The sequence below is a fragment of the Eschrichtius robustus genome, chromosome 16 (genome assembly GCF_028021215.1).
Source record: "Eschrichtius robustus isolate mEscRob2 chromosome 16, mEscRob2.pri, whole genome shotgun sequence".
In the NCBI taxonomy this organism is placed as follows: Eukaryota; Metazoa; Chordata; class Mammalia; order Artiodactyla; family Eschrichtiidae; genus Eschrichtius; species Eschrichtius robustus.
This window is the reverse complement of record NC_090839.1, coordinates 64,949,950-64,972,395: the sequence shown is the minus strand read 5'-3', so window position 1 is coordinate 64,972,395 and position 22,446 is coordinate 64,949,950. Positions and strand designations below refer to the sequence as shown.

The 22,446-nt window shown below is 44.2% G+C and overlaps 2 protein-coding genes across 3 annotated transcripts in view; one reads left to right on the top strand and one right to left on the bottom strand.

Moving 5' to 3' along the window:
* CPPED1 (calcineurin like phosphoesterase domain containing 1) overlaps positions 1–10,089 on the top strand; it is a 117,172-nt gene extending 107,083 nt beyond the window's left edge. For both annotated transcript variants that reach the window (XM_068565988.1, XM_068565987.1), the window contains one exon: positions 9,613–10,089. In XM_068565988.1, coding sequence (XP_068422089.1) covers positions 9,613–9,842 — 230 coding nt within the window. In that variant the 3' untranslated portion in view covers positions 9,843–10,089. The remainder of the gene's footprint in view (positions 1–9,612) is intronic.
* A 585-nt stretch (positions 10,090–10,674) lies between these two features.
* Positions 10,675–11,913, bottom strand: LOC137750419 (fap1 adhesin-like). Its single transcript, XM_068524780.1, has one exon. It carries the CDS (start codon positions 11,911–11,913, stop codon positions 10,675–10,677), a length of 1,239 nt encoding a protein of 412 aa, XP_068380881.1.
* Between the last annotated feature and the right edge of the window lie 10,533 nt (positions 11,914–22,446).

Sequence of the window (22,446 nt, the reverse complement as noted above, 5' to 3'; positions counted from 1 at the left end):
GGAGATGCCTGTCACCTCCTTACAGCAGTTCATAATTCAAAAACAATCTATACGTGATACTCAATTAAGGCACCATAGAGGCATGTCGGCCACAGATGACTGATGAACAGTCCGAATGGAAATTCTGCACAACTCTTGAAAACACCACTAAAATCAATCCCCCGTCAGGAAAACCATGATTTATTAATACATTCTTTACCTCCATCGAGTTGTGAATCAATGTGTCCCCATCAAAAGCTAGTAGAGGACTTCCCTGGTGGCGCAGTGGTTAAGAATCCGCCTGCCAATGCAGGGGACACGGGTTCGAGCCGTGATCTGGGAAGACCCCACATGCCGCGGAGCAACTAAGCCCGTGCACCACAACTACTGAGCCTGCGCTTTAGGGCCTGCGAGCCACAACTACAGAGTCCGCGAGCCACAACTACCGAGTCCGTGAGCCACAACTACTGAGTCTGCATGTCACAACTACTGAAGCCCGTGTGCCTAGAGCCCGTGCTCCACAACAAGAGAAGCCACCGCAATGAGAAGCCCACACACCGCAACAAAGAGTAGCCCCGGCTCACCGCAACTAGAGAAAACCCATGCGCAGCAACGAAGACCCAACACAGCCAAAAATTAAATTAATTAATTAACATTTTTAAAAAAAGCTAGTAGAAAACCAACATGAGTAAAACTTCTTGCAAGTCCTGGTGGCAGGATTGTAACTCGGACAAGGGCCTGCACGTTGCAAGGCCAGCTGGTCATGTCTGCGCCCCACTCCAGCAGGGGAGCCTCGGGGCATGATGGGCACCTGCTGTTTACTGGGCACACATTGCCAGCATCCAAGCTGTCATCCAAACCTCTCTGCCACCCGTGAGACAGGTATTATTGTCTTACAAATGAGGAAGTAAAGGTTCACAAAGGTCAGTAACCTGCCCAAGGTCCCAAAGGACAGACCTTGAGTCTGCAAGAACCTGAGCTCTTACATCCGAGTACCATGGTTCTAATCCTGGCTGCCCTGTTTTCTAACTGAGTAACTTTGCCTTGGTTCCTTAACTTCTCCATGCCTGGTCTTCTCATCTGTAAAATGGAGATGACTCCTGTGTCCCTAGGACAAAGGTCCATTGGGAGGATTCAGGAGATGGTGGATAAAAAGTCCTTAGGGTCTTGCTGTTGCTACCCTCGACCCACTCTGCCTCGGTGTTTGCCCTTCTTTGGGACAGAATCAGGAGACATGATTGGGGTTCAGAACTCCTGGACTTCCCAGGAGGTGGGAAGTAGAAACTCCCACTACCAAATACCAGGCTCCTGGTTCCGGTTCCAACCCAAGAAGAGGCTCCCTCACTTCCCACCTGAGTCTCATCCCCCTGTTTTGCTCTTCCCTGGGCCAACTGGGAATATCCCAGAGCCTTGAACTCTGCACCAGAACCCAGGAGAGTGGAGAGTCATTCATACGTCCCTACTTTGAGACAGACTTTAGCCTCCTGCCTGACCATCCCTTTGTAAATTTATCACATGGTCATTGCCTGATTTCCTGTTCAGGACTCCAAAATGACAAGTTCCTCGTTGTAATGGGTGTGGGGGAAGGGGGATCTCTTTTACCAGAAGCAAGAAGATTCTGAACACAACGGCTCTGCTTGCTGACAGCTCTTTCATCTTTATTTCTAGTCCTCTTTAGGCTTCTTTGCTCATCTAAAAATCCTCATTTGGTCACATTTTCTGTGACTTGGGACATTAACAGTAAATGATGAGCCCCCGGGGACCCGGGACGGGAAATGGATGGGACACGCTGATGGCAGAGAAGCCCAGCTCTCCACAGTCCACCGAGACCCCTTCTGAAAGGTCTGCCGGTCACTTGCACAGTCCCCATTGACACTCCTGTCTCTGCGAATGCCAACAAATAACGGCGTGAAATCTAAACATAAATGAGTTTTCACAGCTAATTACGGCTAATGCGAGCAACTTTCAAAATTGCCAAACATTCCTTCCAGAATAGTACATGTTGCAACTATGAATTAGGCATAAAGAGCCAAATTTCATAAACATAATTTAGCATACAGCAAAATAATAATAATACTGAGTGCTTTCCGACTGGCCATTAACAACTCCCCGAGGTGGGTCTAATCGCACACTCTCCCATTTGGGCCTCTGACGGCACAGGCCATAAGGCTCGGAAACCCCAGGAAGGCAGTGGAGGAAGCAGTCATTTCCACGGCCCTCCGGCCTGAGTGATCAGGAGCTGTTCACTTCCCCCACTTACGGCGATACACCCAACCCAGCGGTTCCAGCTGCAGCTTTTAGCCACACAGCTCCGGCCCTGGTGTGGCAGCACCTCCGTCCCTCCTGTCTTTCTTTCCCGGTCCACGTCACCTTGATGTTTGTTTGTGATCACCAAATCAATGCATGATCACTGCAAACATTACAGGAATAAAAACATGGAAAGTGATGCCCGCCCTTGCTAATCCCACCCCACCACCCTGGTGGTGAAATCACCTGTGTGAGTTTAGTGTCTGTTTCTCTCCCATTCAGCTGGGGGTACAAACACAAGCGCACACCCTCTTATATGGATGTTATCTTTATTTTACAAAAACAGGATCACACAACACTTCTTTTTACATCTTGCTGTTCATACTTAATAATATATTTGGTGCCTTTCAGTGCCGGTACATGTAAATCAACCTCTTTTTTTATTTTTTTTTAATACACATACTGTAATTTATCCAGTCTCCCGTAAACGAATATTACAAACAGTGCCTCTGTGAGCACTGTATATTTGTCCCCACAGACACAACACACCTACATCTGTGGGCTCTTCTCTGGGTATCTCTGAAGGATAAATTTATATGAAAATGGTGGTGTTGGGTCCAGGGGAATGCACAGCAAAATGTGAGAACCTAATAGCACCTAATTACCCTCTGAAATGAATTGTATCTGTTTGCTTCCTAATAACAGTCAATGGAAATAGCTGTTTCTCTCCACCCTTGGCTGTTTTAAGTAGGGAAACCGGGGTCACCTTCCTTTCCATCCCTAGCCATGGTCCAGGGCTGGCAGACCCACACCTGCCCGCGGGTGGGTCTCAGTTCTTGCTGCTGGAGAGTGGCTATAATCTCCAGAGCTCTGTTCAAAGTCTCCCGGAACCCTACTAACAAGAAGAGTTAAACATTTTGGTCGTATTTCCTTCATACCTTTTTTGAATCATTGTCAAATGCAGAACAGTTCTCCCACCACGAGGGTCCCTTCTGTAGCCACACCCACTCCCAGCCCCCTTCATCCCTGTCCCTAACTCCTAGCAACTATATCTGTAATTTTTGTCACTTTAAGAATGTTACGTAAGTGGAATCATACAGTATGGAACCTTTTGAGTTGGCTTTTTATAAGTTTTTCCTTTTTTTTTTAAATTAATTAATTAATCGTTGGCTGTGTTGGGCCTTCATTGCTGCGCGCGGGCTTTCTCTAGTTGCGGCGAGCAGGGGCTACGCTTCATTGCAGTGCACGGGCTTCTCCTTTCAGTGGCTTCCGTTGTTGCGGAGCACGGGCTCTAGGCACGTGAGCTCAGTAGTTGTGGCGCACGGGCTTAGTTGCTCCGCGGCATGTGGGATCTTCCCGGACCAGGGCTCGAACCCGTGTCCTCTGCATTGGCAGGCGGATTCTTAACCACTGCGCCACCAGGGAAGTCCCGAGTTGGCTTTTTAAAATCAGCATAATCTCCTTGATATCCACTCAAGACGTGGCATGTGTCAGTAGTTGATTCCTTTTTATTGCTGAGCAGTGTTCCGTTGGTGTGGGTGCCCCTTGACTGTGACCATTTCTTAGACTTTCCTTATTTTTGATGACCTTTACAGTCTTGAGAAGTACTGGCCAGGTATTTTATAGAATGTCTATTGGGATCTGTCTGATGTTTTTTTCATGCCAGAATTATGGGTTTAAGGGAGGAAGACCACACAGGTCAATTACTGTTTTAATCCCAGTCATATCAAGGTACATACCATCAACCTGACGTCTCATCACTGTTGACGTTCGTCAGTTTCTCCACTGTAAAGTTCCTTTTTTTTTAAAAACCCCTCTTTATACTTTACTCTTTGAAGGAAGTCGCTGTGCACAGCCCATGCCTAAGGGGTAGGGAGTTACACTCCGCCTCCTTGAAGGAGGAATTTCCACATAAATTACCTGTTAGTCTTCTGTGTGGGATGTTTGTCTCTTTTCCCCACATTTATTCAGTCAGTTATTTGTATTAGTATAGACTCGTGGCTTTTTAAATACATTTCCTGCCCCAGTCTTACAGTCACCCATTTCTCCAGGGATCCGTAGCGCCTTTTGTTGGAGAACAGAAGTAGAAACCAAGATGTGGCTGCTAGGTGTACTCCCTGCCAGGATGTGTCCTTGCTCCTAGGCACTTGCACCTGACAGAGCAAGAAGTGTGTGTCTCTCCACTAACCTGTGTACATGCACGTCTATAAATATTTCCAGGTGTCAACAGGGTTTCCATGTTAAGGTAAACACAAGTTCATACTGATGTCTCCAACGCTAATCCGTTACCACATGGATCATTCTAGCCTCCTCCCCTTCCCATATGGGTTTTTAAAAAAAACACAACATTTTTTTTATTGAGCTGTATAATTCACATACCGTACAATTTACTCCAAAATTCAGTGGCTTTAATATATTCACAAGACTGTGCAACCATTGCCACTGTCTAATTCCAGACCATTTTTACCATTCTGCAAAGAAACCCTGTGCTCATTAGCAGTCATTCCCACTCCCTCTTTCCCCTCCTCACCCAGCAACCACTAATATACTTTCTTTCGCTATGGATTTGCCCATTCTGGACATTTCTTATAAGTGGAGTCATACAATACGTGGCCTTCTGCATCTGACTTCTTTAACTAGGCATAGTGTTTTGAGAAGTGGTAAACTCTTAGTCTTTATATGTCCAAACATGTATCTGTTTTGCCCTTAAACTTGAATGATGGTTTAGCTAGGTACAAAATCTGAGATTCACAAGTACTTGCCTTCAGCATTTTGAAGGTATTACTCCCTGATTGTTTTATGGCTGAGATGCCTGCTACCTGTCTAATTGTCATTCCTTTATAGTATTTTTGCCATGATATCTTTTTTTTTTTTTATTTTTTAAATCTGTTTTTGGCTGTGTTGGGTCTTCGTTGCAGCGCACGTGCTTCTCATTGCCGTGGCTTCTCCTGCTGCGGAGCACGGACTCTAGGCGCGCGGGCCTCAGCAGTTGTGGCTCTCGTGCTCAGCAGCCGTGGCTCGCGGGCTCCAGAGCGCAGGCTCAGCAGCTGTGGCTCACGGGCCCAGCTGCTCCGCGGCATGTGGGATCCTCCCGGACCAGGGCTCGAACCCGTGTCCCCTGCATGGGCAGGCGGATTCTTAACCGCTGCACCACCAGGGAAGTCCCAGCATGATATCTTTTTAAGACTTTTCTTTCTGATGCTCCATAATTTTACCATATGGCATATGTCAGTATGAATTGATTTTTATTTATCCTACTTGATACTTTACATTTGAAGACCCATATGTTCCTCCTTTCCGGAAAATTCCAAATAACCCATCCTTTGGGTTCTTTGAACTTCTCATTCTTATTGCTTATGTCTGGGTGTCTGTGTTGTTTTCTGATTCAGCTCCACATTTCTACCTCTTCGTTCACTAACTCCCTGTCTGATTTGTGTCTAGTCTAGAATTTATCCCATTTATTGAGGGTTTTGTTTTAAAATTTTAATTCATATCTTTTACGTCCACCATTTCTAAATTTCCATTACCATACCAACCCTTCTCATTCAATTCATGCCCGTTTCGTTTCACAACATCTTGTTCTTCTTAATGGATATTTGTCCTTTATTGAGTACGTTTGATATCCCAAACGTTTATTTTAAATATTTCTCACACAGTTTATATCATTGATTTCCCCTGAAGTGAATTCATAGTCCCGATTGAAGAGTTTGAAGACTGTCTTACTTAGCGTGAAATTTTCACGGATGGTGGAATTTTTTATTTCAGGTTCAGTTTGGGTAAGAGGTATTTGCAGGGGCGGAGGTGGCGGTTTTTCCCTCACTTTTCCTCTTGACCGACTTCTCCCTGTGCAGGGGTTTTGGCCCCCGTCGGGGACCAGGCCTTACGATAGTGTTTTAGAGTCTTGGCCCCCCAGTCATCCTGGGAAAACGTGTTTCGGTTCCTTGATTTGAACCTGTGTCTGTCCTTCCTCCCTAGACCCGTGGGTTGCTATAAGCCTTCACCCAGTGCTGTGCTGGAGACAGCTCCTACCAACACATGAAAACCAATGATTAAATGGTAGAGAATTGTGTGAGTTGGTTGTTAAACAGCCATTGTTAGAATTTAATTATACAAACTCATCATTAAGTAAATTATATTAAGAAGCAAAGGTAATAAATACTCATACTCGACACTTAACCGTTTTCTGATTATCTTGCTCTGTATTATTCTCACCCCTGCTCTTTGGCTGCGTACAGCTCTCGTATGTGTGTTGGGAACACTCCGTGGTGGTGGGTGTGCTCCTGGACATCTCTTGACCACTCTGGTTCAGTGACATCATGTTGGTCATTTGAAATCGGCCATCGTGAGAATGTTTACTCCATGGAAATTAGTAAACATTACAAATCAGGTCCTTTTTTTACTCCATGGAAATTAGTAAACATTACAAATCAGGTCCTTTTTTTTTTTTTTTTTTCTGGAGTGCTTGTACCAGGGTGTACTAGCCCACCACCACCCTGGAACAGGGCAGCCGTGGTTTCCTTCAGTCTCCTTCCATAAACGGAGGTATTACCACCACCCCTGTTTCCAGCCGGGAGCCAGCCTTTATTGCCTCATCTCAGAGAAAGTGCTTTCAATCTTGATTATCTTGTAAGAGCTCAACTCCCACTCATTACTCTGCCTTCCTGCTTTTTTTCTGGTCCATAGAGCTATTTATTTTGGTATTGAAGCTATCTCTGTCCTTTGGGTTTTTTTTTTATATTTTATCCATCATAGATCTAAGTTTGGAGAGGAGGAGGTACATTAAATGTTGACCATGCTGTGCTATCTTGATTAGAGCTCCATAAACATTATTATTTTTTTTCAAAAAGATTTTAATATAGCTGTCAGTAATCTTGATGCTAGACAACAAATGATTACATATACCATAGTATATGATTTACGCTTTTAAAAATTCTTTGAGGTGTACTTTCCACACCTTAGATGAATAAGATCCACCAAAAGTCCTTTAGATGACTGTTGGCTCACCAGGAAGTCCAGTCCTGGGTGGCTGATCTCTGCCACACTAAGCAACCAATGATAAGTTAAAACAGCTTTTCCTAGAGTCAGGACTCCTGGCCGGGGGTAAGAACAGCTTTACACATACAAAATACCAGAAGGACATTTAAAACAGAGAAGATGTTACCTATTAAATCCCATCTCCATTTTCACAGTGAGAACACTGCAGCTTCCAAAATAAAGCTGTATCCTATGAACAATGAATAACAGTGGGAATTTGAATTGGGTGTCAATTATAGAGATTTGAGGAAGTGCTTGTAAATAGCTTGTTCTCTCGTGGTGTGGAACGTGTACCTTCTCCTTGCTGCATACATGTCTTCACGTTTTGTTATTTCACTGGCCCTATCTTTGGCTCCTGGACTCAGAGATTCCTGAGAAACATGAAGGAATTAATGAGTAAAAAGTATTTGTTTAAAAGAGAGGGACAAGTCCACCTCCTTTATCCCTTCTCCTATTTCAAACCTTTTTCTCCTTCCATCCAGCTATTCTTTTATTTTATTTATTTTTTTAACATCTTTATTGGAGTATAATTGCTTCACAATGGTGTGTTAGTTTCTGCTGTATCACAGAGTGAATCAGCTATACGTATACATATATCCCCATATCCCCTCCCTCTTGCATCTCCCTCCCACCCTCCCTAACCCACCCCTCTAGGTGGTCACAAAGCACCGAGCTGATCTCCCTGTGCTATGCGGCTGCTTCCCACAGCTATCAGTTTTACATTTGGTAGTGTATATATGTCCATGCCACTCTCTCACTTCGTCCCAGCTTACCCTTCCCCCTCCCTGTGTCCTCAAGTCCATTCTCTATGTCTGCGTCTTTATTCCTGTCCTGCCCCTAGGTTCTTCAGAACCGTTTTTTTTAGATTCCATATATATGTGTTAGCATACGGTATTTGTTTTTCTCTTTCTGACTTACTTCACTCTGTATGACAGACTCTAGGTCCATCCACCTCAGTACAAATAACTCAATTTCATTTCTTTTTATGGCTGAGTAATATTCCATTGTATATATGTGCCACATCTTCTTTATCCATTCATCTGTCGATGGACACTTAGTTTGCTTCCATGCCCTGACTATTGTAAATAGAGCTGCAATGAACATTATGGTACATGACTCTTTTTGAATTATGGTTTTCTCCAGGTATATGCCCAGCAGTGGGATTGCTGGGTCGTATGGTAGTTCTATTTTTAGTTTTTTAAGGAACCTCCATACTGTTCTCCATAGTGGCTGTCTCAATTTACATTCCCACCAACAGTGCAGGAGGGTTCCCTTTGCTCCACACCCTCTCCAGCATTTATTATTTGTAGACTTTTTGATGACGGCCTTTCTGACTGGTGTGAGGTGATACCTCATTGTAGTTTTGATTTGCATTTCTCTAATGATTAGTGATGTTGAGCATCCTTTCATGTGTTTGTTGGCAATCTGTATATCTTCTTTGGAGAAATGTCTATGTAGGTCTTCTGCCCATTTTTGGATTGGGTTGTTTGTTGTTTTGATATTGAGCTGCTTGTATATTTTGGAGATTAATCCTTTGTCAGTTGCTTCATTTGCAAATACTTTCTCCCATTCTGAGGGTTGTCTTTTTGTCTTGTTTATGGTTTTCTTTGCTGTGGAAAAAGCTTTGAAGTTTCATTAGGTCCCATTTGTTTATTTTTGTTTTAATTTCCATTTCTCTAGGAGGTGGGTCAAAAAGGATCTTGCTGTGATTTATGCCATACGAGTGTTCTGCCTATGTTTTCCTCTAAGAGTTTTATAGTGTCTGGCCTTACATCTAGGTCTTTAAACCATTTTGAGTTTATTTTTGTGTACGGTGTTAGGGAGTGTTCTAATTTCATTCTTTTACATGTAGCTGTCCAGTTTTCACAGCACCACTAATTGAAGAGGCTGTCTTTTCTCCATTGTATATTCTTGCCTCCTTTATCAAAGATAAGGTGACCTTATGTGTGTGGGTTTATCTCTGGGCTTTCTATCCTGTTCCATTGATCTATATTTCTGATAAACATTATTTTTCATAGACATGTACCTTCTACTCTATGGCTGTTTATATAGGCCTCAAAATATTTCCTTCATCTCTCCCATAGTCATTCACCTTTTCTCCCTTCTCTCCTTATTCCCTAGTACTTTCCTGTATGAGTTACAAGAAACAGGTTAATAATGTATTATGTATATATGAGTTATCCTTGAAAAGATTCTGGATGTCACATATGCTGCCTTCTTATTTATCATATGCTGAATAATATTATGCATTTACTGTAATAATATGCATTGTTCACAGAAGAAACCACTGGAGCCCCCAAGTTACCTAAATGGAAATCCTTGGCCCCCTAATGTTTTTTCCCTTCCCTGCAGGTATCAAAGCTGTGTTCTCAGGCCACTACCACAGAAATGCCGGGGGCACCTACCAGGACCTCGACATGGTGGTATCATCTGCCATCGGATGCCAGCTGGGCAAAGACACCCATGGGCTCCGAGTCGTGGTGGTCACCGCTAAGAAAATCATCCATCGATACTACAGTTTAGATGAGCTGAGTGAGAAGGGAATAGAAGACGATCTGATGGATTTGTTGAAGGAAAAATGATTGCCGATTATGATTTATTCACTTTTCACTTCTACTATTTTTTCATTTTAGAAGAAACAGCAGCTGCACACAACCCCTTATTGAAATAAAAAAGTATACCAGGCAGATTTGTGAATTTATGTCCTTTTGCTTAAATCAGAGAGCTAGGTCCTGTCGTAAATGATATTTAAAATAGAACTGCCCTCCCTATGCCAAAGAGAGGGGAGGAGCCTGGAAATGAAAGAATAAATGATATTATTAGAATCTCTCTGCATGGGTGATTGAATAAGTTCTCCTAATGATGTTTTTCTCAACTCTGCTCTGAATGAGATGGTTTTCTGGCATCATATGGTAAATGTCAACCTATCGATCTCAGTCACATCCTGATATCCAAGTGTGATCTCTGATGAATCTTTGAACAAAATTCACCTGATTATAGTAAACCGTGGTCACAACTCCCAAAATGCTAGGCAAAACGAAGATCATCTCCTTCCCTTCCTGACAAAACAAATAATTGTGTTCTGTTACCAGAGCCAGAGACTCGTCTGGCTGAGGAGCTGAGTAGCCGACATTTACTATTAAAGTCTGGGACATCTGTTATGGCCGATGATGAAGCTGATACAAGTCAAAGCTCGAGTTTACCTTCATGGCGGCTAGAAAAGTCACCTTTGCACATAAATCGTCCATATTCAAAAGCCTCACCCCAGAGACTAGAACCGAAACCCTAAAAGGCCACCTCTGCAGTCATGGGCAGCACGTCTGATTCACTCACATTCACATTCGCTGCTGCAGTAACTCCCTCCGCAGGTGGATGTTCTCGTGTGATCGGAATCATCCTCCGTTTATGAGACTCTTAGCTCTGTCTACTTTGACAGGAAACATGGGAATTGATGCAGAGTTCTTCAGAAACCAAGCAGAAATTCCTGTGGGGCAAAAACATGTTTTTCATGTTGCTTTCAGCCATGGTTTTCATGTTGCTTTCAGCCATGTTTTTCATGTTGCTTTCAGCCATGGTTTTCATGTTGCTTTCAGCCATGTTTTTCATGTTGCTTTCAGCCATGTTTTTCATGTTGCTTTCAGCCATGTTTTTCATGTTGCTTTCAGCCATGTTTTTCATGTTGCTTTCAGCCATGTTTTTCATGTTGCTTTCAGCCATGTTTTTCATGTTGCTTTCAGCCATGTTTTTCATGTTGCTTTCAGCCATGTTTTTCATGTTGCTTTCAGCCATGGTTTTCATGTTGCTTTCAGCCATGGTTTTCATGTTGCTTTCAGCCATGTTTTTCATGTTGCTTTCAGCCATGGTTTTCATGTTGCTTTCAGCCATGGTTTTCATGTTGCTTTCAGCCATGGTTTTCATGTTGCTTTCAGCCATGGTTTTCATGTTGCTTTCAGCCATGGTTTTCATGTTGCTTTCAGCCATGGTTTTCATGTTGCTTTCAGCCATGGTTTTCATGTTGCTTTCAGCCATGTTTTTCATGTTGCTTTCAGCCATGTTTTTCATGTTGCTTTCAGCCATGTTTTTCATGTTGCTTTCAGCCATGTTTTTCATGTTGCTTTCAGCCATGTTTTTCATGTTGCTTTCAGCCATGGTTTTCATGTTGCTTTCAGCCATGTTTTTCATGTTGCTTTCAGCCATGGTTTTCATGTTGCTTTCAGCCATGGTTTTCATGTTGCTTTCAGCCATGTTTTTCATGTTGCTTTCAGCCATGGTTTTCATGTTGCTTTCAGCCATGTTTTTCATGTTGCTTTCAGCCATGTTTTTCATGTTGCTTTCAGCCATGTTTTTCATGTTGCTTTCAGCCATGTTTTTCATGTTGCTTTCAGCCATGTTTTTCATGTTGCTTTCAGCCATGTTTTTCATGTTGCTTTCAGCCATGTTTTTCATGTTGCTTTCAGCCATGTTTTTCATGTTGCTTTCAGCCATGTTTTTCATGTTGCTTTCAGCCATGTTTTTCATGTTGCTTTCAGCCATGTTTTTCATGTTGCTTTCAGCCATGTTTTTCATGTTGCTTTCAGCCATGTTTTTCATGTTGCTTTCAGCCATGTTTTTCATGTTGCTTTCAGCCATGTTTTTCATGTTGCTTTCAGCCATGTTATCTAAATTGGCACCAATTTGGTTAAATGCGCTGGTGCAGGATCCCTTGACCAAGGAGCGTGGAGGGGTTAAAACCAGCATTGTCTTTGTTTAATCTACCTTGCTGCTGCTTCTCTGCGGCTCCTGACCACTGCGTAATTTTACCCATGTCACCTTTTCCAGCAGTCATCCTGATGGACAGGGAGCCTGGGTACCCTCCATCCTGCCAGGAAAACGTCACAGCGTTACGCAGTAGCATTCAGTCATCCTAACAAAACAAAACAAAAAACCAAAAAACTGGTTGCAGATGAACTGCAAAGTCCATTAAATTAAAAGACTTTCATATTAAAAAGTTTTAGTCAATGTAGCAAACCCATGTGAAATTAAATAGAAAGATAACTGGATATATAAATTCATAAGGAACAAAAGACAAGAAGTTAATTTTACTACAGATCGGTGACACACCATAGCTCATTGTTATGTGGCAAGAAATTAAAATTTTTCAAAATTAGAATGCTCCTGTTTTAGAGTTCTGCTGCATTCTTGCTTCGCATTCGTCTTTCTTTACAACAGGTGGGAATAGAAGAGATCAAGGAGAGGAATTCAGTAGGAGGCATAACCAATAAGCCATGCGTTTGAGGCCTGGCATGTGGTAACTTCAGAATCGGACGTGAGGAACGTGAACCAGGATGATCAGTGCGGATGTGGGTCTCCTGGGGGAAACGGGGAGAGTTTAATCACCACGGACTGGAGCTCTCTTTGTCACGTCACCTGTGCAAAACGCTCTAGACTGTGGCACCTGGGTTTGGGGAAGGATATGGAAATAATTAAAAGTAATCGAAATGAAACTTCTAAATCTCCTTCTCCAAAAACCTAATAAGGAAGATAATTGATTCAAAACACAGCAAGAATATGCTAGGAATAGGGAATCCTATGAAATTCTCACCATTTTTAAAGTAACCAAACAGCAGTATTCCCCAATGGTGATAGGTTCAGAAAGCAGTTAGGAAATGATGGTGTATCATTCTGATAATAATTACCAATGCGTTCACTTATGATTCCTTTTTCTTTAAAAAAAAAAAAAAAAGGCATTTTTTAAAAAGTGCCTTATACTGGGATAAACAATAAATCACACCATGATCATAAGTGCTATGGTTTCGAATGTTTATTAGGTGCTAAGTACTGTTTTAAGTCCTTTGGCTCAGAGAGGTGGGGCCGCTTGGCCAAGGTCACTCAGCTCATCAGTGGGGAGCGAAGGATTGAGACGCAAGCAGTCCAGCTGTTGAGCCTACGCTCCCTAACATTATCCTCTTTCCCGGAACACGTTTTTCACAGGTGAGAGGTTTGTACCCGCTCTTGGCAACACGGCACCCAGTTAGCTGGAGGCCCTGGGACTTCATCCCAGGGTTTGTAAAGCCTAGGCAAGGCCCAGAAGTCCCTTCTCTGGCACCAGGTTCAGGGTGGCAAAAGCCTGTCCAAAGGAGCAGGTCATTCCAGGCAGAGAATTTTCACTGGAGGAGATTGAAAAGCTGAATTGAACCGTAATGGGCCACAGGACACAGCTCTGGCCACAACAGTAAACACTTCATCAGATGAAGCTTCCTTCCTTGTTTATAGTTTTCACCCCAGCGGGTAGGAAGCCAGCATCTCTCTCAGGGCAGAGAGGGCCACCTAATGCTCCCCCCCTCCAATTAATCATTTTAATTGGGAAAAAACTAAGGGGCTGCTAATGGAGGAAGCTTATTTAAAGTGATCTAGAACCAGACTGTGAGGACTCAGGGGTGGGTTTGTGGATGGCAGGTGGGGAGATGGTCATCTAACTGCGTTTGGTTTTTACAATAAGTAAGTTTATCTCAAGTCTTCAGTCATGTTTCCCCTCAAGTTGGAGAACAAGGGGAAAAAAATGTAGTAAACTTCATGGCACTAACAAACAGGACATTTCATAATATCTTGATTTTTCAGCATTGCTAGATAGTCCCTAATAGAGGGTTATGAGGCAAACACTAGTTTTAAGCCTGACTAATAACACTAGGACTGGGAAAAGAATCTAACAAAGAGTGGATATATGTATATGTATAACTGGTTCACTTTGCTGTACAGCAGAAACTACCAACATATCACAAAACTACCAACTACCATAATATCACAATGGGGATGGGTGAACATGAAGATAGATGAATAGACACCATCCAGTTTAAAGAGAAAGAGAAAAAGGGTTGGAAGAAAATTAAGCCTCAGGAGCCTGTGGGACAATGTCAAAATGTCTAATATACAGCTAGTATGAGTCCCCCAAAAGAAAGGAATCATGGAGCAGAAAGTTATGTGGAGAAACTAAAACCAACAACTTCCCATATTTGGTAACAGACAAAAGTTTACAAATTCCAACTGCTCAGCAAACACAGAAAACACGAGCCATAAAACAAAATATTGCCAAATTGGACTTTATAAAATATTCTGCTCTTCAAAAGACATCGCTAAGAAAATGGTAGGCAAGCCACAGGCGGGAAGGATATATTTACAACACATTTATTACATAAAAGGCTTGTATCCAGAGTATGTAAAGAACTCTTACAACTCAAGTTTTAAAAGGCTAATAAAAAAGATGGGGAAAATATTTGAACAGACACTTAACAAAAGAAAATATATGAATGGCCAACAAACACATGAAAAATGCTCATCATCACAGCCAACATGCAAGTGCAAATTAAAACTACAATGAGATGCCATCTGTCACTCACCAAAATGGCTAAAATGGAGAGACTAATACCAAATGTTAGTGAGAGTTTGGTACAACTCTGTGATAGCGATTCATAATAAGAAATATGTATTTGGTCTCATCCCTGTCCCTGGCAGAGTTCCTAAAACCCTCGGAATTTCCTAAGTGCTAAGAGAGAGGAGGATGCCTTTTGTTATTCCTAAGAAACCCCTTTCTACCACACCTGAATTTATGTTAATGGAACCAGATTAGAGGGTTGGAACTTTCAGGCCCATTGCCCATCCTCAGGGGAGGGCCAAGGGGCTGGAGATTGAATTAATCACCAGCAAGTGATGATTTAAGCAATCGTGCCAGGTAACAAAGTTTCCATAAAAACCCAAAGGATGGGATTCTTGGAGCTTCCAGGGTGATGGTGCTGGAAGTGGCACATCTGGAGAGAGCATGGACGCTCTGCCCCTTCTCACACACCATGCCCTGTGCATCTCTCATCCAAGTACTAACCAGCCTGACCTTTTGTAAATTCCGAGATCAGACGAGATTAGGCGGGTTCAGGGTAGTATAGCTGTGGATTGCCCTATGCATCTCTTCATCTGGCTGTTCCTGAGTTATATCCTTTTGTAATAAACTGATGATCTAGTAAGTAAAATGTTTCCCTGAGTTCTGTGAGCTCTCTAGCAAATTCATTTAACCCTACAAGGGCATTGTGGGAACCTCCACTTTAGAGCTGAGGAGTCAGAAGCACACATGACAACCTGGACTTGCATCTAAAGTGGGGCATGGGGCAGTCTTGTGGGACTGAACCCTTAACCTTTGGGATCTGATGTGATCTCTAGGTAGATAATCTCAGAGTTGAGGTACATTGTAGTACACCCAGCCCGTGTTGCAGAATTGCTTGGTGTGGGGAAAAGAAACCCACATGTATGGTGAGCCTAAATACCAGAAGTGAAGTATTCTGTGAATGGTGAGTAAAGAAAAACCAGCCTTTTTCTTGTACACTAACTCATATACATTCTTGGCAAGAATATTAAATGGTACGACCACGTTAGAAAAGAGTTTGACAATTTCTTAAAAAATGAAAGTCCACCATATGACCCAGCAGTTCCACTCCTAGGTATTGACCCAGGAAAAATGTAGGCTATTTCCACCAAAAATTTGTCCATAGCAGCTTATTTGTAATAATAACCCCAATCTAGAAGCAACCCAAATGTCCATCAATAACTGAATGAATGAGTAAAATGTGGTACATTCCTACGATGGGATACTATTCATTAAAAGGGAACTGAAGTCGGTGGTTTTGAGATGTTCCGTCAGCTCAACATGTCAGGTCTGTATGTCGAGGACGCCATCGTGACTCCTATTGACAAGGTGGCTGCCCAGCTCCAAGCATCACATCCTTATAGAACTGTGTTCAGAGACAGGAAGATGGGGCTGGTGGGGTGGGTCTTTATCTACAGAGTTGCTTTTTTCTATCTGAGGAAAGTATCTCCCGGAGACCCTCAACAGATTCTCCGTAGGTCCCCTTGGCCAGAACCAGAAATGCCAACAATACAACCCAACAGCCGTCCCTGATCGCAAAAAATACAGGGAGGATAAGGACCATTGGTGACTATGAACGCTCGCCTCACTGAGTACGTGGATGCCACAGCACAAGTTGCTGAAGAAATGAATAGTGAGAAAGAACAGGGAATCCACAAAGACCAGTTTTTCCAGGGACCTCGGGAGGGGACTAGACTGAGAGCAAAGTGGAGAAAGTGAGTTGAGCATGTTAACAGAGGAAGCAGCAATCAAGAGAAGGAGGGTAAAAACAGACATGGGAAAGGAAATTACTGATGGGACAGGGATATTCATTGGAAGAGGAGCACAGCCTTGGCTGTGAGACAGGAGGGAGGAGGATGGAGAGGGTGGTGACCCTAAGAGTGGAGGAGCCTTGGGGTTGGTTGGTTGGTTGGTTGTTTGATTGACTGGTTGGTTGATTGATTGACAGGCATATTCTGTGTCCCGAGAATGCGTTTCTCAGAGGTGCTCTGTGCTTGTGCTTCATTGTGAAGAGGTGAGGCTTTCTGGATTTACACTCAGTTCACCTCTCTGTCTTGTCAGGCAAAGACCACCATCTGTATAGACTGGTGGCCATCTGGCTTTCACAGAATCTCTCCCCTGGGTAGATCGTATGGGATGTGTTTTAGACATTGAAGGAGAGCACATTCAGGGTATGGCTTACTCCCGGGCCTATCAAAGTCTCCCCTTGGGCTCTGAAGATGTTCTTTCAAGATTTCATGGAGGAATTCATCCATTTCATCTCTTATAGAATGTCTTCGAAAGACTGGATTTGCTTTTTGTGGAAACTACCAAACTGGAACATTGTATCCCTAAACCACCTATTTTCGCTGTCACAGATTACCTGAAAAGCCATGTAAATGACATTGTATGGTACTTACCCTGTAGACCTGCACCTTCCTGGTCTCCCTTGTTTGTCAGAAAAGATCATGAGCCCCTGGGGACAGGACGGCCTCTTGTTGGCCGCTGAATGGAGAGCAGTGAGACAATTTAAATATTGATGTTTCCTGCATCCCGGGCAGCCCTCTCTGCTCCCTTCTGTCCTTGGGAAGCATAAGCACCAATAGCATCAATTGCCTCTTTTGTGGTGACAGTTCCCACGTAAGCCATTTCTAAGATGAGATGACTTCTAAGCCCATGAGTCACATCCTCCAAATGCCAACCGGACAGCATAACAGAGACCCAGAGAGGGTTCAGGCACGCCATCTCCAGAACTGAATCCATCTCCTTTCTGAAACCACTTTCTCTTCTGTTGTTCCCTGTCTTGACAAGTGCCAACACCCCCCCACCCCTGCCGTGAATCAGAAACCCAGCTTCTCCCTCTCCATCTGCCCTGTGTCCAATCTCTCACGACCCCCAACACCCCAGTGCCCCCGCAGATCCTCGGCACAGTGGTTGACAGCCCCGAAGGCAGACTCTGGACCCAAATCCCATCTGGGCCACTAGTGGTTGCCCAACTTTGGGTGTTTTTAGCCCCTGCAAACCTTCACATCCTTATCTGTAGGATAATAATGGTATGTGGGCGAGGATTAAGTGAAACAATGCATGTCAAGCTCGTGGCAGGCACACAGTGGGCATTCAGTGAATGGCATCCCCATAGCCACGGCTTCCATCCAGGTCACTGAACCATTGCCGCAGCCTCCCAGCCCGTCTCCCTGCCTCCAGTACGTCTTTCCAGGCCAGGGAGGAAAACGTATTAATGGGACAGAGTCAGCGCATCTGGGCTTGAGTCCTGGCTCTGCCACTCACTCTCTGTGGCCTTGGGCAGGTAAGGTCCTGTTTGCGGAACTCAGTTTCTTTATCTTTAAAATGGGTACAATATAGTACCTTCCCCATAAAGATGAAATGAGCTTATTCTTTAATGTGTTAGCCTATTAGATGCAGAATGTGCACCTGTAGAGAATAACGATGCTAATCATAATCAAACTTCACAGTTTGACTCCCCACCCTGACCCCAGCATAGAGCCCAGTAGTGCATCACAAAGGGCCCACACCGCCCCAACCCCTCCTGTGCTGAGCCTCCTAGATTGGCTGCTTAAAAATAGATTTATAGGGGCTTCCCTGGTGGCACAGTGGTTAAGAATCCGCCTGCCAATGCAGGAGACACGGGTTCGAGCCCTGGTCCTGGAAGATCCTACATGGTGCGGAGCAACTAAGCCCGTGCGCCACAACTACTGAGCCTGCGCTCTAGAGCCCGCAAGCCACAACTACTGAAGCCCACTCGCCTAGAGCCCGTGCTCTGCAACAAGAGAAGCCACCGCAATGAGAAGCCCGCGCACAGCAACGAAGAGTAGCCCCCTCTTGCTGCAACTAGAGACGGCCCGCGTGCAGCAGCAAAGACCCAACGCAGCCAAAAATAAACCAATAAAATAAATAAATTTAAAAATAATAATAGGGACTTCCCTGGTGGCACAGTGGTTGGGAATCTGCCTGCCAATGCAGGAGACACGGCTTCGAGCCCTGGTCCGGGAAGATCCCACATGCCGCTGAGCAACTAAGCCCGTGAGCCACAACTACTGAGCCTGCGCTCTAGAGCCCGTGAGCCACAACTACTGAGCCTGAGAGCCACACCTACTGAAGCCGGCGCACCTAGAGCCCATGCTCCACAACAGGAGAAGCCACCGCAATGAGAAGCCTGCTCGCCGCAACTAGAGAAAGCCCGCGCGCAGCAACGAAGACCCAATGCAGCCAAAAATAAATAAATTTATTAAAAAATAATAATAATAATAAATAAAATAAAAATAGATTTATATTCCTGAATTCCCAGGATAACATCGTTGGTGATCATTACAACAGGCAGTGAGGATGGGCATGGCATTGGGCAAGGGCAGAGGGAAGGCAAGTGCAATGACTAGCAGAGCAGCAGTCGGTGTTTTTACAATTCCGCCTCGAAAGGGAAAAAGAGAGTGCCCTCTGGTCAGTAGGGGAGGGGGGATCCAGTGCCCTCTGGTCAGTAGGGGAGGGGGAAGCCGAGGCAGGGGGACGTCAGCTAAACGGCCCGTCACTCTTCTACTCGCTTCATGTGCCTGAGCTCACTGAATGCTGGAGACAACCCTACTAAAGTAAGTACTTTTATTATCCCCATTTTTCAGAAAAGGAAATGAAAGCACAGAAACATTAAGGAACTTGCCCAAGATCACACAGCTCATAAGTGGCAGAGCTGGGAATCAAAACCCAGCCGTGTGTTTCCGGAACCCATGACCCCTACACTGTCCCAGGTCTCAAAGTGGTCCTCGGGGGGCTGGCAGGGGGGCAAGCCTCCAGCCCCTGCAGGGGAAGGAGGACCGTGTTACCAAACAGGACCCCAGCCTGTCCTCGGACGTGGAAGTCCTTCTGCTTACCTTGGAGTCAGCCTGGAAAGCAAGTTCTTTCCATGCTAAAACTACGTCTCCTCTGCCACATGGAACCAAGTTTATCCATTTAATCGTTCCATTTAGTTAGGTACTTTTTTCTCTCTCCAACAAATTCTAGCAATAAAGTCACGCATTCCCCCAAAGATCTCCAGCAGAGGGGGTTTCTGGGCCAAACCCACTCACCTATGGAGACACTGCAGCTCCTGGCGCAGATGAAAAGAAAGTTTCATTAGCTTTATTCGCTTCTCCCGACGTAATTGGCCAGCAAAGTCTAAATGCTGATGTCACGACTAATTAGTGGCGGCCTCTGCCCTCCTGGTCGCAGTTTCCCGTCTGGCTTGTTTGTGTGCAGGGAGCAATGTCATAGGGAGCGTCTTTATGAACCAGCTGTCCTATGGAGATGCTCTAATTATCATTTAAGAAAACAAGCTTTTTGATGTTATGTAGGCAGTTCAGCATCATCTCCCCAACAGGGCTGGTAATTGTAACACCCTTTCAGTGCATGATGTGTTTTTCTGAAGATGATAACACCAGATCCTGGAGAACTAGAAATTAGGAACTCATCTCTGCTTCTCTGTCCTGGACACCTCACCGATCTTGGCTCAGGTTGGGTCCTTCAAGGGCTCTAACACCAATTGTCTGCTTTGGGGTGAATTTTGCCAAGCATCAGAAATTCGGATCAAACCACCAACGCAATTATCGTGCCCCTGGGTACCATTTATTGTCATGAAATCGAACCCAGCAGAAAGGAAACCCTTTCAATACCTAAAGGATTAGAGCATATACAAATAGTAATTGATACTGAGAAATTTCACAATGTGCTTTTCTTTGAAAAGGAAAAAGCAGGGGGCTCATTTGAATTCCCCAGTGGCAGGGTTCCATTGAGCTTTGAAGGAGTAAGGATTTTTAACAAAGTTAATTACGGTCTGAGAACATCAGTCTGGCAACAACACTGTCTGCTAGACAGCGGTGGATAGACATGTGATAAAGCAAATACAGCAAAACTTTAATGGCAGAACCTAGGTGGTGGGCATATTCATGTTCACTGCAAAGCCTTTACAACATTTCATTATATTTGAAAATTCTTTTTATTGGAGTATAATTGCTTTACAATGTTGTGTTAGTTTCCGCCGCACAGCGAAGTGAATCAGCCATACACATACCCACACGCCCTCCCTCTTGGACCTCACCCCTCATCCCCCCCATCTAGGTCATCGCAGAGCACTGAGCTGAGTTCCCTGTGCTGTATAGCAGGTTCCCACTAGCTATCTATTTTACACATGGTAGTGTATTTATGCCAATCCTAATCTCCCAGTTCATCCCACCCTCCCCTACCCCCCGGGTCCACACGTCCGTTCTCTATGTCTGCCTTTGTATTCCTGCCCTGCAGATAGGTTCATCTGTACCATTTTTCTAGATTCCACATATATGCATTAATATATGGTATTTGTTTTTCTCTTTCTGACTTCCTTCACCCTGTATGACAGACTCTAGGTCCATCCACGTCTCTGCAAATGACCCAATTTCATTTATTTTTATGGCTGAGTAATATTCATTGCAGCACTATTTACAATAGCTAGGACATGGAAACAACCTAAATGTCCATCGACAGATGAATGGATAAAGAAGATATATTTGAAAATTTTTCATTTAAAAATATTGAGAAAAAAGGTATCAGAACCCAAATCTCTTTCACGCCATTAAGGAACTTAACAGCTGTCAGAAAGCATTTGCTGGACAGCAGGCTCTGGGCTCTGAGCTTTACATACACATCCTATTTCATTTTCATAAGAACCCTATGAAGCCATTGCTCTTATACTCAGCTTACAGGTGCAGAAACCGAGGCTTTAGATGATAACTTGTCCTGAGTCTGCAGATGGTGGATGTCAGAGCAAATATTTAAAGTCCAGTTTTCTCCCCATTCTGTTCTTCTGCCCACAACAAGAATAGGAACGGGCTGCACTGGAAGGTCACCACCTGCCTCACTGTCTTAGTTTGGGCTGCTGTAACCGATTACCACTGACTGGGTGGCTTAAACAACAGACGTTTAGTTCTCATAGTTCTGGAGGCTGGAAAGTCTAAGATCAAGGTGCTGGCAGATCTGGTGTCTGACGAGGGACCGCTTGCTAGTTTGTGGATGGCTACCTTTTCGTTGTGTCCTCACATGGCAGAGAGCAGAGAGAGGAAGCAGGCTCTCCCCTATCTCTTTATAAGGGCACTAATCCCAATCATGAGGGCTCCACCCTAGTGCTCTAATCACCTCCCAACGACCCCATCATCAAATACCATCACCTTGGGGGTTAGGACTTCAACATAGGGATTTGGAAGGGTGGGGGAGACACAAACATTCAGTCCACAGCACTCACCTGTAACATTCATCTAGGCCAGTTGTTCTTAGCCTTCCTTTCGAGAATTTGATGCCATGTAGAATCCCTCCATCCTCCAAAGGCACATCTGCACATCATTTTACACACAAGACTAATGGGTTCATGGCCTCCCTGAGGCCCATCCATGGGCCTGAGAAGCCCCAAACCCCTTTGCTCATGACTGAATTCCCTCCACCCCACCACACATCTCTGTGTTTCAAACTTCCCCACCCTTGCTCCAACTGTTTCTCCTTCCTATTCATCAAATCCCCCTGGAATGTAAATTCCCTGAGGACAGGACACTGTCCCCTTCTCCACTGTCTCTCCTTTGCCTAGACCAGCACCTGCCCAGAGTAGGTGCTCAAGAAGCATTTGTTGATTGAAAAATTCCAAAAAATATTTGTTGAGCCTTCCTACAGACTCTGGAGATAGAGTGGTGAGTAGTCACAGCCATGGTCTCCATGCTCACAGAACTATCAGAATGTGTTAGTAATTTACTGCTGTGTAACAAATCACCCCAAAACTTACCAGTTCAAAGCAATAAACATTTATTATCTCACAT

Coding starts and splice junctions, on each gene's coding strand:
- LOC137750419 (XM_068524780.1), bottom strand. CDS start 11,913: ATGGCTGAAAGCAACATGAAAAACATGGCTGAAAGCAACATGAAAAAC.